This window comes from Saccoglossus kowalevskii, chromosome 20 (genome assembly GCF_978046115.1).
Source record: "Saccoglossus kowalevskii chromosome 20, keSacKowa6.1, whole genome shotgun sequence".
NCBI classification, from domain to species: domain Eukaryota; kingdom Metazoa; phylum Hemichordata; class Enteropneusta; family Harrimaniidae; genus Saccoglossus; species Saccoglossus kowalevskii.
In genome coordinates, this window is record NC_140660.1 from 23718089 (window position 1) to 23736862 (window position 18774).

The 18774-nt window shown below is 35.2% G+C and overlaps 1 protein-coding gene across 2 annotated transcripts in view; it reads left to right on the forward strand.

Moving 5' to 3' along the window:
* The window catches only part of LOC102806848 (uncharacterized), a 58551-nt gene that overhangs the window by 683 nt on the left and 39094 nt on the right, over positions 1–18774 (forward strand). For both annotated transcript variants that reach the window (XM_085494549.1, XM_085494550.1), the window contains exons 2-10: positions 2814–3332; positions 6450–6626; positions 7124–7200; positions 8981–9078; positions 11339–11558; positions 14429–14551; positions 15364–15505; positions 16920–17048; positions 17675–17886. In XM_085494549.1, the coding sequence (XP_085350675.1) occupies positions 2823–3332; positions 6450–6626; positions 7124–7200; positions 8981–9078; positions 11339–11558; positions 14429–14551; positions 15364–15505; positions 16920–17048; positions 17675–17886 (1688 nt within the window). In that variant the 5' untranslated portion in view covers positions 2814–2822. The remainder of the gene's footprint in view (positions 1–2813; positions 3333–6449; positions 6627–7123; positions 7201–8980; positions 9079–11338; positions 11559–14428; positions 14552–15363; positions 15506–16919; positions 17049–17674; positions 17887–18774) is intronic.

Consider the following 18774-nt stretch of genomic DNA (forward strand, 5'->3'; position numbering starts at 1 on the left):
CAATTTGTTCCACTCCTTCATCGCCGTGATCAACGTTTTTTTCTGGCGACGTTCGGCGTTTTTCGTCGTCTTTCATTGACACGTGACCGAGTTTGTTTACATCTGAAATGAACTGTCAATAAGCCCTTGGAATGTGAATTCAATAACGGCGAGCCCAGTCACTATAATTAACTGTACGCCAAGGCTGTATGGGGGGGGGGGGGTGTGTGTGGAGGGGGGTGACTGGTAATTAGTGTATAAAAATAGACAAGGGATGAAGGCTTCAATTCAGCATTTTTTAAACTAGAAAATCAGACAAAAGTAATGTCAAATTAAATTTATAAAAAATACCAATTTGGAGAATACTGTAAAAGGGTGAATTATTCACTGGGTTTTAATTTTGCTTATTTCACAGACTGGCAAATGCACTAAACTAAAACCCAGTGAATATGTAAAATTTAGCATAGAACACATTATGTTAATGATAAAACCGTGAATTTAAAACCCGCTGAACATGCCTTAAATGCTAAATCACTTCAGCGAAATATAAACCCAGTGAAAATTAATCATTTTACAGTATTAGTTGCTCTTTAGAATATCGCTTTACCTTTACATCAAAAAAACTAAACAGATTGACCCCCATTTACGAATTCTTAGCACAGTTTTACAGTTGGGGGCATAGAATTTGTTATATGCACCAATCACAGGACTGGGTATGAACCAGAACGGTCACGAATCATAGACCTCGTCTCACAACAAATTTGCTTTCTGGTTTAAAATTACAATGGATAACAAAAGATAGATTTAACATTGTAAACAACATAAACAATAGTGTCCCATGATTCCTTGGTGCAATCCCTGGGTTGGGCAGGTTCCCCTTTAACTGTTTAATTTTAGTTACAAATGATTTTTACGATTTGAGGATTGTACTCTTATATGTACAAAATTTTGAGAAAGTCGTAGACACCTCATATTGTAGGACCCCCCCCCCCCCCAAAAAAAAAATGTCAAACCAACAAACAAAATTTTTTTTGCAGAATAATTCCACAGTTCCTCTATCTGTTAGATAGATAAAAGGACTGCGATAATTCCTAATGTTCCTATTTTTGCACTATGTTTGTTGGAACAAACAAAAATGGTTCATCTTTCATAAACTACAAAGAAAGAAATATGATCTTTCATGGGTTCTTCCCGTTGGTCCAGGGACGGATCATTATAAATTGAGGGTTGAGGAGAGCACCTCGATTGTCGCACTGTGTTATATTTGGCAACGTGCATGTTTAGTTTTAAATCAGCTAAATAAGTAAACCCAGCTAAAAATTAAACAGTATTCCCTGAAGAAAACATCCAGGCATTTTCACTGCCAGACGACCTCAACTTCAAAAAACAACGGTCAAAAACTCTAAAAAAATATTGGGCTAGTTGTTGAGACTCCCCTGAACAGTGCAGCAAGATTACCCCTACATGTGCAATATATATAAATATGGTTGCTCGAGCCAGCAAAAATTACCATGTATACATGACGATGTTCCACTTGAGCTAAGTTCGGCTCTATAAATCCTTGGGGTTCAGCTCTGATAGGATTCGGCCCGACATTGCTTTGGGCTGTTTAAACGCATCAAGCTGAAATCATATTGCTATCTCGTCCCACCAATGACTTATACACGTACGTTGCAAAACTGTGTGGACACTTAACGAATGGTAGCATCCATGACCAAAAAATAAGAGCTGTTCGATGGGGTCGTTAATAATCCTTCACTGCATCCTTGCTTGTCTTCTTTGATCATACCTGTTTCATAAGGAGAGTACCGGTATATTCTGCATTGGCAACAACCCAAGCACAACACCAAAATTGTTTTCAGCCATGTTGTTTTCATAATAAGTAATTCGGTTCTGAACTAACTGGATTGAACTCGAGTGGGTCTCGGCTCTTGTCGGCCCAACTGTGTAAATGCATTGGAGATAATTTCCTGTTAATCGGTGGGAGGAGCAGTGGTTCGGCTCCTATAGTATGCTGTCGTGTAAACGTAGCAATTGTTTATATTGATTACCGGTATTATTGATTACATAGTTACTATCAATTTTTTTGTTTGTCATGGTTCTTGTATGTATTTATTTTCAGCTTAATAATCTCATTCATGTGAATTTTTAGAGCTATATTATCTGATATTGTAGTATTTGGTGCATGAAGTAAAATGTGTTGTATACTAATTATGCAACAATTACTTTATTCACAAGATATCTAGGTGAGAAGTTGTAGTAAACAGCACAAATATGTACATGTACATTTGGTTGTGATCCAATTTTCAGCAGCTTAGGGTATCAACAAGTCCACCAAATTGCACAGGAAACTAACGTCTCTCTAATGCGACCTCATTATCTTATTATTGAAAATACACAAGAACCAAGTCTTTACCCTATCTTTCTAAATTTATACATATTACATGTATATGGAATTTCGTAGCATTCGTTGTCGCCCAAGCAAACATGGAACATTTTATATTTTCTAGGCTAGTTGTGTTGAGCATGTTTCAAAGCAGGATTCAAAACCATGTTGTTGCCAGGATTAATTAAAATACTTTATTTCAGCTGGAATTAATTTTTGATGAAATTTTGGGTACTTAGTATGTAGGTTCCTTGGGTTGACCTTTATCTGATTTGTCCAATTTGTGACAACATCTTCAATTCTCTATTTTTAATGAACATTTTTGGCATTTTTAGTAAAAATGATATTTAATACTTGGTGCGTGTGATGAAATTTTTAATTCTGAGCTGGATTCAGCAATAATAAAATGCTATAATATATGAAAAAAAATACTTATTCTTTTTTGCAGACATGAAGAATGTCTAACTACAAGAATGAGAAGAGTACAGAAAATGGTAAAAAACTAGAAAAACCAACAGATCGTCAACGACCAAGCACCGGTAGAAATCATTGCCGTCCTCATCTTGAACGAAAAGAAAGCAAATCATTATCAGATCTTCGAGCTGCTGAAACGGAAGAACCGATTCGAAAACTAAATGACAAAAGGAAACTGATTGATTCGGATGAATTCAAGGAAGTTTCGCAAAATGTGCAAGACGATGGTGCAAGAGGGAAAAAAGGAAATAACAGTGACGATCAAAAACGACTTGTCTTGCTGTCGACAAAAATACGGAATTACTCACAGATCGCTAATGCTGTTTTGCCAAATGTGATTTTAGTGCAATATAAATATGATAACGTGACGTTGGAATCATTATTACATCAGATATCACAGACTTTAGACAAACAGACGGTGCAGAGTATTGCTTGCATACTTCATTCACAACCAGGATCTGTTACGATATGTAGTAATGGCGACAGTAAAGAAGTAAGTATATACAGTGAAACCTATCTTAACTGAACACCAAAGAGCCTGGGAAAGTTATCAGTATTCAGTTTAGGGTTTAGCTTTATAGGGAGGTGATCAAAATCAAATTAACAGTTTCCAGCTTGGTTGATCCTTGGTAAGGATCAACTTTGTCTTTCACAGAGCCTCAAGCTATATGCAAATTTATGCAAGAATATTTAAGTTCAGTGTGGTGCTTTGTTTTCGCAAGTAGACTGGACAGATTGAAAAGCATAAATTGCTGTAACATTGGACAACTAGCATAATACATATTTCTGAACGTACATATATTTTAGGACATTGTAGGGATCTGCGTGTCCTATTTTTTGGCGTCGCGTAAATAAAATGTTTACTTATTTATCATAGTGCCTCTTTTCCCTATGTTAGTACAGTAATTTTATACATATTTTAATAGGCAGATTACATTTGCAATTTAGGGATGTGGCAATTTTGTATGTAAAAAGCAATCCAAGCTATCTTCAAGCCAGCTAAATGTTAAGTTACACTCAGGCCGTATTGTACGCAAGCTTGTTAGCCAGCTTAACCCTTATCTAATGTACCGGTACTTTTTAAATTGACTTGATCAGATGAGGGTTAAAGATACCTAATTGTGAAGTGACCTAGACTGGCCCAGCTGTGACAATTTTATAATTCTTTTTTTTAATCTAGTCTGTTGCGAAATTACCACGACAGGTTTATCGTATTTATTTATTTATTGCTATTTATTCAAACTATGCAGTGCCATTTTGAAACCTGGGATTGGAACACTTCGGTGTGTGCGGTTGTGCGAAAGATTCGACACGTCAAGTCACACATGTTATATTATGTAGAACATATTATCAGCTTACAATTAATTCTACTCATTAGCATATATATAATCTCAAAAACATGGTGATAGCTATAGAAGGAGAACAGACTAGTCGTAGAAATTTAGCATCTAGGCAAAAAATTCTACAAACTCTTTCCTGAATGGAATTACCATATAAAATTGACACAACTGGGCCAGTCTAATCATACTGTGTGACAGTAGCATTTCTAGATGCTGTTAGTATGCACATAGCATTTAGACCCTGACATTTGACCCCACATCACGGTTACTAAAAAAGACGGTTAGGAAACGCTATTGTTAAAAGGTGTGAAACTGCCTAATCCCTCAAGGATGCGTGTCGTGCTGTGTACGCCCTCTATTGCTTGAGATTTCAAGGCCCACCATTTTTTTTTCATTTTTGTGTCGATCACTTGATGTTCCGCGAATTTGAAATTTTAAGCTCGTTTTCGATAGAATATCCACGTGTAGTGCACAAGCTCTACGAAAAACTACACGTACATTTCGGATGAGTACTCTTTGTGACTGTGATAACATTCAGAATTGAGAATCGTCATTTATCGTTTTCACTGTTGTCATGAAAGTAAGATTGGGTCCCGAAAGAAAAAGTAACGAAAATTCTAACCCATAAGTCACTATTTTAAAATACATTATATTATAAAAAATACTACCAAATGAATTTTTAGTATACTACTGTGCGTACTTATGAAGGTTGTGTGCGATTTGGGGGCTTATTAGAGTAAATTTTATCGTTTTGCTTTCGCGTCACTGTATCAGCCATTTTGTTTAAAGTCGTAACACTTTTTTTGTAGACGCCGTAGAAATCGTTGAAAATGTATTCAACATTTTCCGCCAGTTTCATAAAATGCCTGTTTAATTGTTCTTTTCTGTCCTTGTTTCATTTTTTTGGTAAATTTTTCACGTTGCAATATTCATCGTGCCATTAAATATGGTTTTAGTCCACACTACAATTTTTGAACACATTGAACTGTCGGTACAACTTTCTAGCAGTCTCTTCGCCAAATCAATTTTTCGAACCCTTTTTAACCGTTGTTAATTTCATTGGAACTGCCTGTTGTTGCATATTTGGTCTACTTACATGCATTTTGTAGAGCATGGGCAGGTTATTTCAGTTATCTTATCGAGTATTTTGTTTATTTGCAACAAAATGTATGTGGTATCATGGCTCCGCATTAAAACTTTCGCATGGCTGAAATATAAACACTTGTATGGTTTCTTTGACGTCTTTTTTTCTGATCATGTTTTGTTGGTTTTTTATTTAAGTTTTCTGCCGATTGTGGCCGACCTTGTTCTTTAGAAACGAAAATGCCATACAAGACAGGCAAATTTGTATTGAGTTTAAACCGAGCGACAGGTTTTGTCAGGATTCACTGGAACAACTTACACTTTAGTATTACTGAAAGTATCGACAGAGACACAATAAAATGGCGTGCAGTTGTTGAGTGCAATGAACTCTGGGAAATATTTGCGTGATTTCCTGTCTACATTTTATGTTAATGATTTATCACAGATTAGTACGTCTTTTGTTTCAAATGTTTGCCTGCGACACGCATCCAATGAAAAGAACATGGTTCATTTCCTAACCGTCTTTTTTAGTAACCGTGCCCACATATATGTTTGTTTTTCGGGTTTTTTTATATGTTTTTTGTGCTAGGCGACAGTTCTGGACATTCAATGTCACTGTTGTCTCTCCTGATGTTTTTTCGACACATATAGTGCATTTTTGCGACAGAAGTCATATTCATGTTTGGGATTACATGACAGGGCTGTGTGTCTCCCTATCAAATGGCAACTTAATGTGCTATCCTGACGTCAACCAGGCTCGGCTGAACACAAGCAACCAAGATTCCCCCAAAGTCGCATTCGTTAGTGAATGAATCTCGGCCAGTGGAACTGGCCTTCCCATTGAGTCTATGGCACACTCACCCAGGGTAGGGGAAGACCTTTTGATGTTCATCCTAAGGTAGGATTTGAACTTGGGTCTACCGATCACGAGTCTGATGCGACAACCTCTGTGCTACCAGTAACCAGATTGTTATAATATTACGTGAACTTTTTGTCTCCAAAATGTGAAGCTATTCAAATATTTTATCATATTCAGTTTGTTTTAATTAGCTATTAAAATTAACAAATTTCCAGTGAAACAACAAGCTCTACATTTTCATGGGAGATTTCACTTATTAATGAACATAGCAAATTTAAAACCCAGTGGACAATTAGTTGTTGATATGTGATATAATTTGTCTGTTTAGGTGGTAACACTGTCATCGCTGTCTGACCAATCCAGCATCAGGGAATTCTTCTGTACACTGGTGAAGAGTCATCTTGATAAAGACGATGTGTCGGCTAGGATTGACCTTTTGGCTTGCAACGCGACACAGAATACAGATGGTGCTGTCATTGCAGAACAACTGGAAAGTCTCACTGGGGTAAAAGTAGTTTTACTTGCCTTGAAATTGTTGAAGAGGTTTAATTCTCTTGGTACAAATGAAAAATTACCTGTTGTCCTGCATACACACACAAAGGTCTAGGTCAACACTCATGACATGTATAGTCGTCTTCCACATGCGCAAGTGATGACTTCGTCAGAACAACTGGAAAGTCTTACTGGGGTAAGAGTAGTTTTACTTGCCCTGAAATTGTTGAAGAGCAAAGACTCAGGGGTAGATGCTTATTTGTGAACAGCGACACGCTAAGATCATCTGACACGTGCGCAAGTGATGCGCCAATGCTTTAATAGGCTGATGTATGAACAATAATGAAACGTAAAAAAACTATGATTTAGAATGATCTGAGTAAAGAAACACAGTCTTGCAGTAGAGACAGTACGTCTAACGTATTCTTTTCAGTTTCACACCTTGAACTGACCTGACCTAGTCATATCTAAGATCACCTGACCCGATCCGACCTAACATTATTTTCTCAGGTGTCTGTTGGTATCTCCAAAGAAATCCTAGGGTCTGATATTCAAATCAATAGGACAGGAGATGGTGGTAAAATCAGGTGAGTTTACCCAGAATGCATTGCATATTCAAGTCAAGATGATGGGTAAAATGATATGAATTTACCCAGAATGCATTGCATATTCAAGTCAAGATGATGGGTAAAATGATGTTAATTTACCCAGAATGCATTGCATATTCAAGTCAAGATGATGGGTAAAATGATGTTAATTTACCCAGAATGCATTGCATATTCAAGTCAAGATGATGGGTAAAATGATGTTAATTTACCCAGAATGCATTGCATATTCAAGTCAAGATGATGGGTAAAATGATGTTAATTTACCCAGAATGCATTGCATATTCAAGTCAAGATGATGGGTAAAATGTGAATTTACCCAGAATGCATTGCATATTCAAGTCAAGATGATGGGTAAAATGATGTTAATTTACCCAGAATGCATTGCATATTCAAGTCAAGATGATGGGTGAAATGATGTGAATTTACCCAGAATGCATTGCCCATCCAAGTCAGCAGGGCCCAGAAAAGATTCATGTACAGGTCAAATGAAAACTTTTTTTATATACTGTAGAATACTTTATTTTCGCTTGGAATTTATTTTTGCTATTTTTCGCTGAAGGGATGATTCCGTGAAAATAAAATCCAGCGAATATACTTTTTTTCCTATCTTTCACATTAAACCCATCAAAAATCAATGAAAATAAATTCCATACAAAACACCCCAAAAAGCTTTTTCAGTGAAATTAATTCCAGTGAAAATAAAGTATTCCACAGTAAATCATAATTGTCCTTTAAAGGGCAGTAGTCACCGTAGTCGCCATGGATGCGCGAGATATATGGGTCTCATATAAACAAAGAGGGCGACTTTGACTGTTGCGCAGATCAATGAGTACAAACTGACACGTTCCCAAGCTTAGGCATTTTTTTGGTGATTGGAAGGTATCAAAGGAGTCACCCGCCTGTCAAACCTCATACTTTTCATTTCATTTCATTTCATGATTTCCATTTGAAGAGCACATTGGATTGTGGGAAAATCATTGTTTATCAATACAAATGTCGCACATGCGCGACGACTATCGCGCTTTAAAAATGGCTGGTGGGAATATGCTACTGAATTGCAAGTCATTACATTATATGTACATACAGCCGTCAATGTTGAATTTGTTCTTAGTGGCATTTGGCAACCAAGTTTAAATTAAATTGGAAAATTTAGTAGCCATGTATAAAATTATTTGTTGCATAATTAATATTTTTACAAATTATGTGGAGATTCAGATAATAAATTCAAGTATGTATGATACAATTGGTATAATTACAGACTGTTTGGCCATTCAGTTATCCTGTAGCTAAATCAGTCTTGCTAGCTTTATTTTGATGTGTGATACAAAGTATGCAATTATATTTTACACATGAAAACATCTTTGACTAATGCACTTCAAACAAATTCCCATCGATATTTTGCTTGGTATGTTGTGACCTTCTTGGCTTGTATTCGACAGCAGACTCTCACCACCCAGCAGGCTGTGTTTCATTTTTACCACCAGATGCAATGTCGCTTGTATCATCATCACCCGATTCATTCAACTGAATGACATTCACTTTCAATCTCATTTCTACCTCATTCCGTAACAATAATTGAATATTGTGAATAAGTGTTGAATTGTGGGTAGAAGTTCGCCACTAAGAGGTGACAGGTTGTTTATGATACAGAAAGCTTCTTCGCTAAATGGTGACCAAGATGTTTTTTGAATCGCCATTAAGTTTAATCTATGGCATTAAAAAAGATCACAATCTTAAGGTTTGTGTATTTACTTTACAGTGTTGGTGAGTTGTATTTTAAATCTGAAAAGTTGGAGAAGTGGAAGACACAGCCACAGTCACTTGCAGGATTTGAGAAAATAAGGACGGTAGGAAAAGGTAACAAAATTGCAATTATTTATTTTATAGAGATTTAATCCTTTGAGCACCGTAATTTTTTCAACCAAAATTTTCGTGCAACATTTTGCCTATTTTTAAAGAGCGGCAGTTGTCATGCCACGTCCTGTTTGATCCATAGCGACGTACACAATATGTGTAAAATACATTGTTTTGTTACATGAAATTCAAACACGACCACCACCCTTTAAGTATTTTTTGTTTAACCATTTTGGACCAAATGGGATTTTGTTCTTTATTAACTATTGGACTACATCAAAATTTTTGAAAAAAATCTGTGAAAAATATAACATTTTATGTTATGAATGGTGACTAAAATTGACTTTTGACCTCAAAGATTTAGTGATGCAACATAGCCTAGCACATATTTCGTTGCAAGTAGATATTTATTCTATTTATTGACAATTATTTATTGATATTTATTTCTATTTATTTGTCTACACCTTTCAGTAGAATTTTGCTTTCAATATCTGGCGTTTAGAGATTGGAAACATCTGCTGACATTGATGTTGACCTCCTGGATGAGTTTGTTTATAATAACCTTTTCATCATCAGACTTTCTCGACCACATTTTTCTGCACTTAAGGTAGAGATGCATGTTTGTGGGCACTTGGGAGTGAATTTTTTTTTTTTGGCTTTTTATTATCCAAACAGTCTTGGCTATAGACTGTTAAAATTTTGTAGAATTGTGAATAGTGGAACATACTCAAAAAACGATTTTAAAATATAGATAACAGATGCAAACATTCTCTCTTTTGAATGCTTAGCAAGATGTAGCAAGGCTGTACATAAATAATAAAAAAGAAACATGGTGAAAAAAAGAAATGACGAGATCTCCATATTATGCACTATATTTAACTTTTAACAAAACGATAATACATTTAAATTTGGAACTGTTACAGCCATTTTAATTATGAGCATTAGCAAACTTCTTACTGAGTGAATTGTCATGCAAATTAGCAATTATCTCAGCTTCTTTTTAGTGCACATCCCAGAACTTTAACAAAAAATAGCTCCTAGACGCTTTGACCTTTTGTTTTGAAATTTTCACAAATGATTGACAATGTGTTTATCTTCAAAACGCTGTCGGGGCATTGTTTTTGAATGAACAGTGTTACAACAATCGTACATACAAATAGCCTGTTTTTTAATTTATGCATAAACATGAAGTAGTGAAATTTGAGCTTGCTGCCCTGCAAAATTGACAACTGGTAGACAGTTTTCAAGACGGCGATTTCTTCATAGTAAACAGATCATTTGAGATGTACCCATAAACCAATTTTGACAGGAAACAGAAGCATGGTTTAGAAGCTATTTTTTTTAAATCACTTTTGACCAAAAAAGCACATTTTTGTGCATATTTCAAACTACAGTGTCCATAAAAAAAAAATACTAATTTTTTTTTTAAATTCATACAATAAGCTTTCCGAAAATATATAGTTTTGTGGACAAGGGAGGTCATCTTGGTTTCCTAATTAACTAATTAAAATACCTGTCAGGTAAACTGCATCTCTACCTTAATATTTTTCTTATAATTTTCCGTTTTTACTCATAAAATTTGACTATTTTTGTCCTAATTTTCTGAAGGAAAGTGCAGGCAATAAATGGGACTATTTTGTGAATTTTTGATGAAAAGAGTGAACTGGTGGTGAAAAGTATCTAATCTGCAGGCTTCATTTCAGTTGCTGTGTTATCAATGATGGCACATCAGAATTTTGTAATTTGTTGATGTAATTGAGTTTGCTGAACTTGGACTTGGAACTTGGAAAATTGCATTTTGATATTAAAGCTTGTCTGTGAACTTGCCAGTCAGCAAGATTCCACAGTTGTTTATGTATTTATGTATTGTAGAATATTTTTACTATTTTCGCTAGAGGGGAAAATAAAATCCACTAAATATACCTTTATTTCTATATTTTACATTCAACTCAAAAAATGGATAATTCTGTTAGAACCGATAAATATAATATACTGTAGAATACTTTATTTTCGCTTGAAATTAATTTTTGCTATTTTCGCTGCAGGAGTGATTCAGTGAAAATAAAATTCTGTGAATATACCTGTTTTCCTGTATTTTACATTCAACTCTTCATAAATCAGTAAAAATAAATTCCATATATAAAAAAAAAAACGTTTTTTCAGTGAAAATAATTGTAGCAAAAATATAATGTTTTACAATACACCTTTGCAGTGTTATCATACAGCAGGATCTGTCATGTCATGAAATGACTTGTATTTTTAGGTGCGTATGGTGCAGCCGTGCTGTATAGAAAGAAAGATGACGATTCTCTGGTGATATTAAAAGAGATTAATATGCATGATTTGACAGCGGCTGAGAGACAAATGGCTCTAAACGAAGTAAATGTACTCGCAATGTTAGACCATCCAAATATTATCAGTTACTATGACAGCTTTGAAGAAGATGGTACCTTGATGATAGAAATGGAATATGCTGATGGAGGGTAAGTACAAGGAGGGTGAATACAGTCAAATCACTGTTAGTGACTACACCTCTATAGAAATGGAATGTGCTGATGGAGAGTAAGTGCAGTCAAATCTGTATATAGTGAACACACCTCTATAGAAATGGAATATGCTGATGGAGGGTAAGTACAGTCAAACCTATGTATAGTGACCACACCTCTATAGAAATGGAATATGCTGACATAGGGTAAGTACAGTCAAACCTGTATATAGTGACCACACCTCTATAGAAATGGAATATGCTGATGGAGGGTAAGTACAGTCAAACCTATGTATAGTGACCACACCTCTATAGAAATGGAATATGCTGACATAGGGTAAGTACAGTCAAACCTGTATATAGTGACCACACCTCTATAGAAATGGAATATGCTGACAATTGGTAAGTACAGTCAAATCTGTATATAGTGACCACACCTATATAGAAATGGAATATGCTGACATAGGGTAAGTATAGCCAAACCTGTATATAGTGACCACACCTATATAGAAATGGAATATGCTGACATAGGGTAAGTATAGCCAAACCTGTATATAGTGACCACACCTCTATAGAAATGGAATATGCTGATGGAGGGTAAGTACAGTCAAACCTGTATATAGTGACAATACCTCCATAGAAATGGAATATGCTGATGGAGGGTAAGTGCAGTCAAACCTATGTATAGTGACCACACCTCTATAGAAATGGAATATGCTGATGGAGGGTAAGTGCAGTCAAACCTATGTATAGTGACCACACCTCTATAGAAATGGAATATGCTGATGGAGGGTAAGTGCAGTCAAACCTATGTATAGTGACCACACCTCTATAGAAATGGAATATGCTGATGGAGGGTAAGTGCAGTCAAACCTATGTATAGTGACCACACCTCTATAGAAATGGAATATGCTGATGGAGGGTAAGTACAGTCAAACCTATGTATAGTGACCACACCTCTATAGAAATGGAATATGCTGATGGAGGGTAAGTGCAGTCAAACCTATGTATAGTGACCACACCTCTATAGAAATGGAATATGCTGATGGAGGGTAAGTGCAGTCAAACCTATGTATAGTGACCACACCTCTATAGAAATGGAATATGCTGATGGAGGGTAAGTGCAGTCAAACCTATGTATAGTGACCACACCTCTATAGAAATGGAATATGCTGACAATTGGTAAGTACAGTCAAATCTGTATATAGTGACCACACCTATATAGAAATGGAATATGCTGACATAGGGTAAGTATAGCCAAACCTGTGTATAGTGACCACACCTCTATAGAAATGGAATATGCTGACAATTGGTAAGTACAGTCAAATCTGTATATAGTGACCACACCTATATAGAAATGGAATATGCTGACATAGGGTAAGTATAGCCAAACCTGTATATAGTGACCACACCTATATAGAAATGGAATATGCTGACATAGGGTAAGTATAGCCAAACCTGTATATAGTGACCACACCTCTATAGAAATGGAATATGCTGATGGAGGGTAAGTACAGTCAAACCTGTATATAGTGACAATACCTCCATAGAAATGGAATATGCTGATGGAGGGTAAGTGCAGTCAAACCTATGTATAGTGACCACACCTCTATAGAAATGGAATATGCTGACATAGGGTAAATATAGTCAAACCTATGTTTAGTGACCACACCTCTATAGAAATGGAATATGCTGATGGAGGGTAAGTGCAGTCAAACCTATGTATAGTGACCACACCTCTATAGAAATGGAATATGCTGATGGAGGGTAAGTACAGTCAAACCTGTATATAGTGACCACACCTCTATAGAAATGGAATATGCTGATGGAGGGTAAGTGCAGTCAAACCTATGTATAGTGACCACACCTCTATAGAAATGGAATATGCTGATGGAGGGTAAGTGCAGTCAAACCTATGTATAGTGACCACACCTCTATAGAAATGGAATATGCTGATGGAGGGTAAGTGCAGTCAAACCTATGTATAGTGACCACACCTCTATAGAAATGGAATATGCTGATGGAGGGTAAGTGCAGTCAAACCTATGTATAGTGACCACACCTCTATAGAAATGGAATATGCTGATGGAGGGTAAGTGCAGTCAAACCTATGTATAGTGACCACACCTCTATAGAAATGGAATATGCTGATGGAGGGTAAGTGCAGTCAAACCTATGTATAGTGACCACACCTCTATAGAAATGGAATATGCTGATGGAGGGTAAGTACAGTCAAACCTATGTATAGTGACCACAAGTCTATAGTGATAACTTTTAGGCAGTCCCAAGGCATTTGATAGCAACGTTTTTATAAAAAAAACACCTGTCCAATGTGTCCCTCATTTTAGCAATCTTTTTGCAGATTTGAAATAGTAATCAGTATTTTGTTTTTAAAACAATTTTTAAGTCAACCAGATTTTGATCCATAAAAAAGGATTCAAACCTTCAAATAAATACTACTTTCATGCTGGTGGTGGTGGTGGTTTCCTGGAGTGGTCGCTATACACAGATTCAAAGTCCTTTGGTTGGTCGCTATACACAGATTCAAAGTCCTTTGGTTGGTTGCTATACACAGGTTTGAAGTCTATTGGTTTGGGTAATACACAGACATGATTTGATTGGCTGGCTATCAATAAACTGTTAACGTTTAAAGCAAGGGGAGTTGTCATCTGCACATGCATCAGATGGCCATAGCGTGTCATTGTTTACAAACAAACGTCTACCGATGAGCCTGTGCGTTTTTAGCGTGTGTTATTATTGTCGCTTGGGACTCAATTCTCACAGGTGCGCAGGTGACTTTGTCTTTATGATTTTCTTTTTTTTTTTAATAAGCAAGTTTAATTATAATATTTTTTCACCTGAATTCAGAACATTACACCAGTACTTGGCAGGTAAACAAGGCAAAGAGTTGGAGGAAAAGGAGATACTTACGATGTTTCAACAAATGATAGCGGCAATAAGACATATACATGAACATAACATACTACACAGGTAAATATAACAAATATTTTTGTATTTTCTTCGTAAATTATTACTACAATGAAAAATTACAAGTGTCGTGTAACTTAACTTCTAAGCTGGCCTGCTTGCTTGCTTTGTCTTTTTATAAAAAAGTATCATTGTTATCAATAATTTCAACTTATCCTTTGTGGTATTTACCTATGTTACTAATATAAAACTTATTCAGACAGATTTCTCTGTACTACTGTGAAATACTTTATTTTAGCTGGAATTAATTTTCGCTGAAAAGGCATTTTGAGTGTTTTGTATGGAATTTATTTTCACTGATTTTTGACGAGTTGAATGCGAAATATAGGGAAAAAAGTATATTCGCTGGATTTTATTTTCACTGAATCATCCTTTCAGCGAAAATAGCGAAAATAAATTCCAAGCGAAAATAAAGTATTCTACACTATTTAGATATGTGGTGGTTTTGAAATCAAGCTAAACTAAAGTTTAACCTTTTCACCACCAGACTTCCTTGTCCAAATTTTTCTGCACTTTTTGATTATATTCTTTAAAATTTCTGGAAATGAACCCTAATTTTGGAGCCAACAGACAAAATTTTAATCAATTTTCCGTTTTTACTCAAAAAATTTGGCTATTTTTGTCCCAATATTCTGATGGAGAGTGCAGACTATAAACGGGACTGTTTTGTGATGAAAAGAGGGGAACTGATGGTGAAAAAGTGTTAAACTATGCTCTCGCCATCTCATTCATTGTAATTGTTGATTTTAGGTTTTATACATGTTACTAAGCAAGGTTAGATTTATTTTTCTCACAATCTTTTCATCTATTTACAGGGATTTAAAGACAGCCAATATTTTTCTTACAAAGGAAGGAATTGTCAAAATAGGAGACTTCGGAATCTCTAAAATTATGACAACAAATAACAAAGGTGCCAACACTGTACTGGGAACACCATATTATATTTCCCCTGAAATTGTAAGTATTAATAATGTCTATTTTCTAGAATTAATATTTTTTAGTTAATTGACTATAAAACTTTTCTTTTTCTAGAGTTGCTGAGAAATTTTTTATTCAGAATATTTTTTTATTTTTTTTTGCTGTGTGTAAAAATTTTTTTTTTTTTGATCATTGTTAACTCACCTTTAAAATAAATGTAGGACTGTTTTAAATTCACACAGACCACATAAATTGCACCTTGGTTGTCAAAAAATGTTGCCTCCTGATCGTGTCTATGTCTCTTGATTTGGTGAGATAATCTCCATTTCACTGAGCACATTTATTCATTCATTCCATAGTGGAAAATAAGTAGTCTGGAATCCAGCCATTCAAAATATCCTTCCTAGTGCACTCAAGAATAGTCCGGTGAATTGCTATGTAAATACGTAGACGTCAGAGAATCCTGTGTCATTACTGATTGGCTGTCTGTGATTCAGTACGTTATCATGTACGTTATCAGCACAGACTGAGACATGCATAAGGTCCGCCCACAACACAACTATTACCGGTATTCATAGATATTTAACGATAATAGACAATTATACTCTAGAAATAAGCTGTGATTGGCTACTCTTGATATTTAGACAGAAAGCAGGATTTACTAGATGAGATGTTTTGTTTTGAGTTTAGTTTTGATTTATACTCACTTTGATCATGGTATGCAGTAAAAAATCAGAAACACAAGGAGCAGTTCATACATGTATGTAATGTAAGAGTAAAAAGAAATAAAAACAACATGCGTATCACGCATGAGACATACATAAGGTCCGCCCACAACACTCCATTATAGATTTTTAACGATAACAGACGGCTATACTTTCGAAAATAAGCTGTGACTGCTACCCTTGATATTTAGGCAAAAAGCAGGATTTACTGGGCGAGATGTTTTGTTTTGAGTGTAGTTTAATGTTTTGATTTATACTCACTTCGATCACGGTATGCGGTAAAAAATCAGAAACACATAAAGCAGTTCATACATGCATGTAATGTAAGAGTGAAAAGAAATAAAAACAACATGCGTATCACACCTTTTTTTTTTTTTTTTTTTTCCAAAATTTAGAAAAATTTAATTAAGATAAATTCTGTTTAAAGAAAAATCATATATTTTAGAAAGCAATTGACAAGAAATGCATACTGTGGAATACTTTATTTTCGTCGGAATTAATTTTCACTGAAAGGGTTTTTCAGGCGTTTTGTATGGAATTTATTTTTACTGATTTTTGATGAGTTTAATGTGAAATATAGAAAAAAATGTATATTCGCTGGATTTTATTTTCACGGAATCATCCCTTCAGCGAAAATAGCGAAAATAAATTCCAATCGAAAATAAAGCATTCTACAGTATTTAGACTACATGTAATAACATTTTGTTTGTTTGTTTGTTTGTTTGTAGTGTGAAGGTAAACCATACAATGAGAAATCAGATATTTGGGCACTAGGATGTATTCTATATGAAATGGCATGTTTACAGAAAACATTTGAAGGATCCAATCTACCTGCCTTGGTCAATAAAATTATGAAGGTGAGTGACTGGCTGTGATTATCAGCTCAACATGGGAATATCACTAAGTATGAGTGAATGTCTTCACTTTCATGTACTGTAATATATGTATTAGAAACCACAGCTTCTATTAAAATAGTACGATGCAACAGAGGGGATGCGGCTTCTAATAGAGCATCTACACATAGTATAGTATAGTATATTTTATTTGACTCAAATTAATGAATTTGAAATACATTAACCATGGTCAATATTCATACACAAAAAAAACACAATATGAGAAATGATGAATTTTTGTTTCTCAGTTATTCAAAAAGAATGGGTGTGACTTCTATTACAGATTTGATGATAATTTTGATTCATGGTTTACAATGCAAATGTCAAGAATATGGTGTGGTCAATGAAGTGTATGTTACCTGCGTTGCTAATCAAATCGGTATTCAACAATATTTTGTAAGCACGTTGGTAATCAGTTGTTCTGTTCTGTACATCGAGAGGATTATCAATAACACAATTTTACTGGTTTTCACTCTCAAGTTATGCTTGGACTGTACTGTAAAATGTTCATATTCTGGGTGTAATATGTAAATATGACAATTGTAAAGAGAAGACATTCTTAGAAAAATATTTGTCTTGTTTTATTTTAGGGTCAATTTACTCCAGTGAAAGGCAGCTATTCGGTGGAGTTCAAAGCGTTAGTACGCGATATGTTACAACGAGAGCCGGAATACAGACCGTCGGCTAACGAATTAATGTATGCTCGCTTGCATGACCTTATGATGAAATATGAAGACCCAGGCACGGACGTTGATGACGAGATGATGACCTCGGCTGACAGTGGAAGAAAACAACGTACAAGGTATGAATTTTGATCAATATGTTTTATGACATGAAGAGAATTGTGTAAAATGTGCAAATTATGCAAATCAGAGAAAATGATAACATCATCCTGTAGCACTAAATCCTTTCTGGAAACACACTGACTTAAAATTTTCTTTGAAAAGTGCTTGTTTCGATTGATTAAATGATTAACACCTTTGAAACAGTTATTGTTCATATCAATTGCTACGTTTACATTATGGAATTTTGGCACGTGCAGAAATTTTTAAGCCTCTGTGTTTGCAGAGAGATTACAGCAGTTTTGATCACGTTAGTCGGGACCCACTTACGACTGACTCGGCTCGTGCCGAAATCACACCCTCATTCATCAATCTGTTATTTATACCCAAAAAAACCTGAAAATGACACACATATGATGTCCTGTGTTCTCTAACGTGAACGCCACTAATAATGCTTGCAGAACATGCAAAGATGTGGTCAGTGAAAAAAACAATTGATGATGGAGATCTAAAAAGCAAAAACCAAATCCATCTTGAACTGGCTCACAAAGCATAAAACTGACTTTAATCAAACCATAATAGGCCTTGTTTTTTTAGAATGACTGGCGAGATAAAAACACGGTAAAGTAGAACACTTAAACTAAGTCGACCCACCACTATCATGGGAGAGTGTGCCAAAGGAACTATCACGTAGGTCAAAGCCACTGACTGAGAAAGAACCATATTAATGCAGGTGACTTTGAGTGTAAAGATTCACATTTGCATGTGTTAGACCAAGCAGTACAGTATTATATTCTGGATTATTACATTAATAATTATAATTAGCTTTTTATTAGAGCCATGAAGAAATTACAAATCATTTTTGGTTTGTAAATAATAAAGTATTTTTTCTTTGTCATGTTGATATG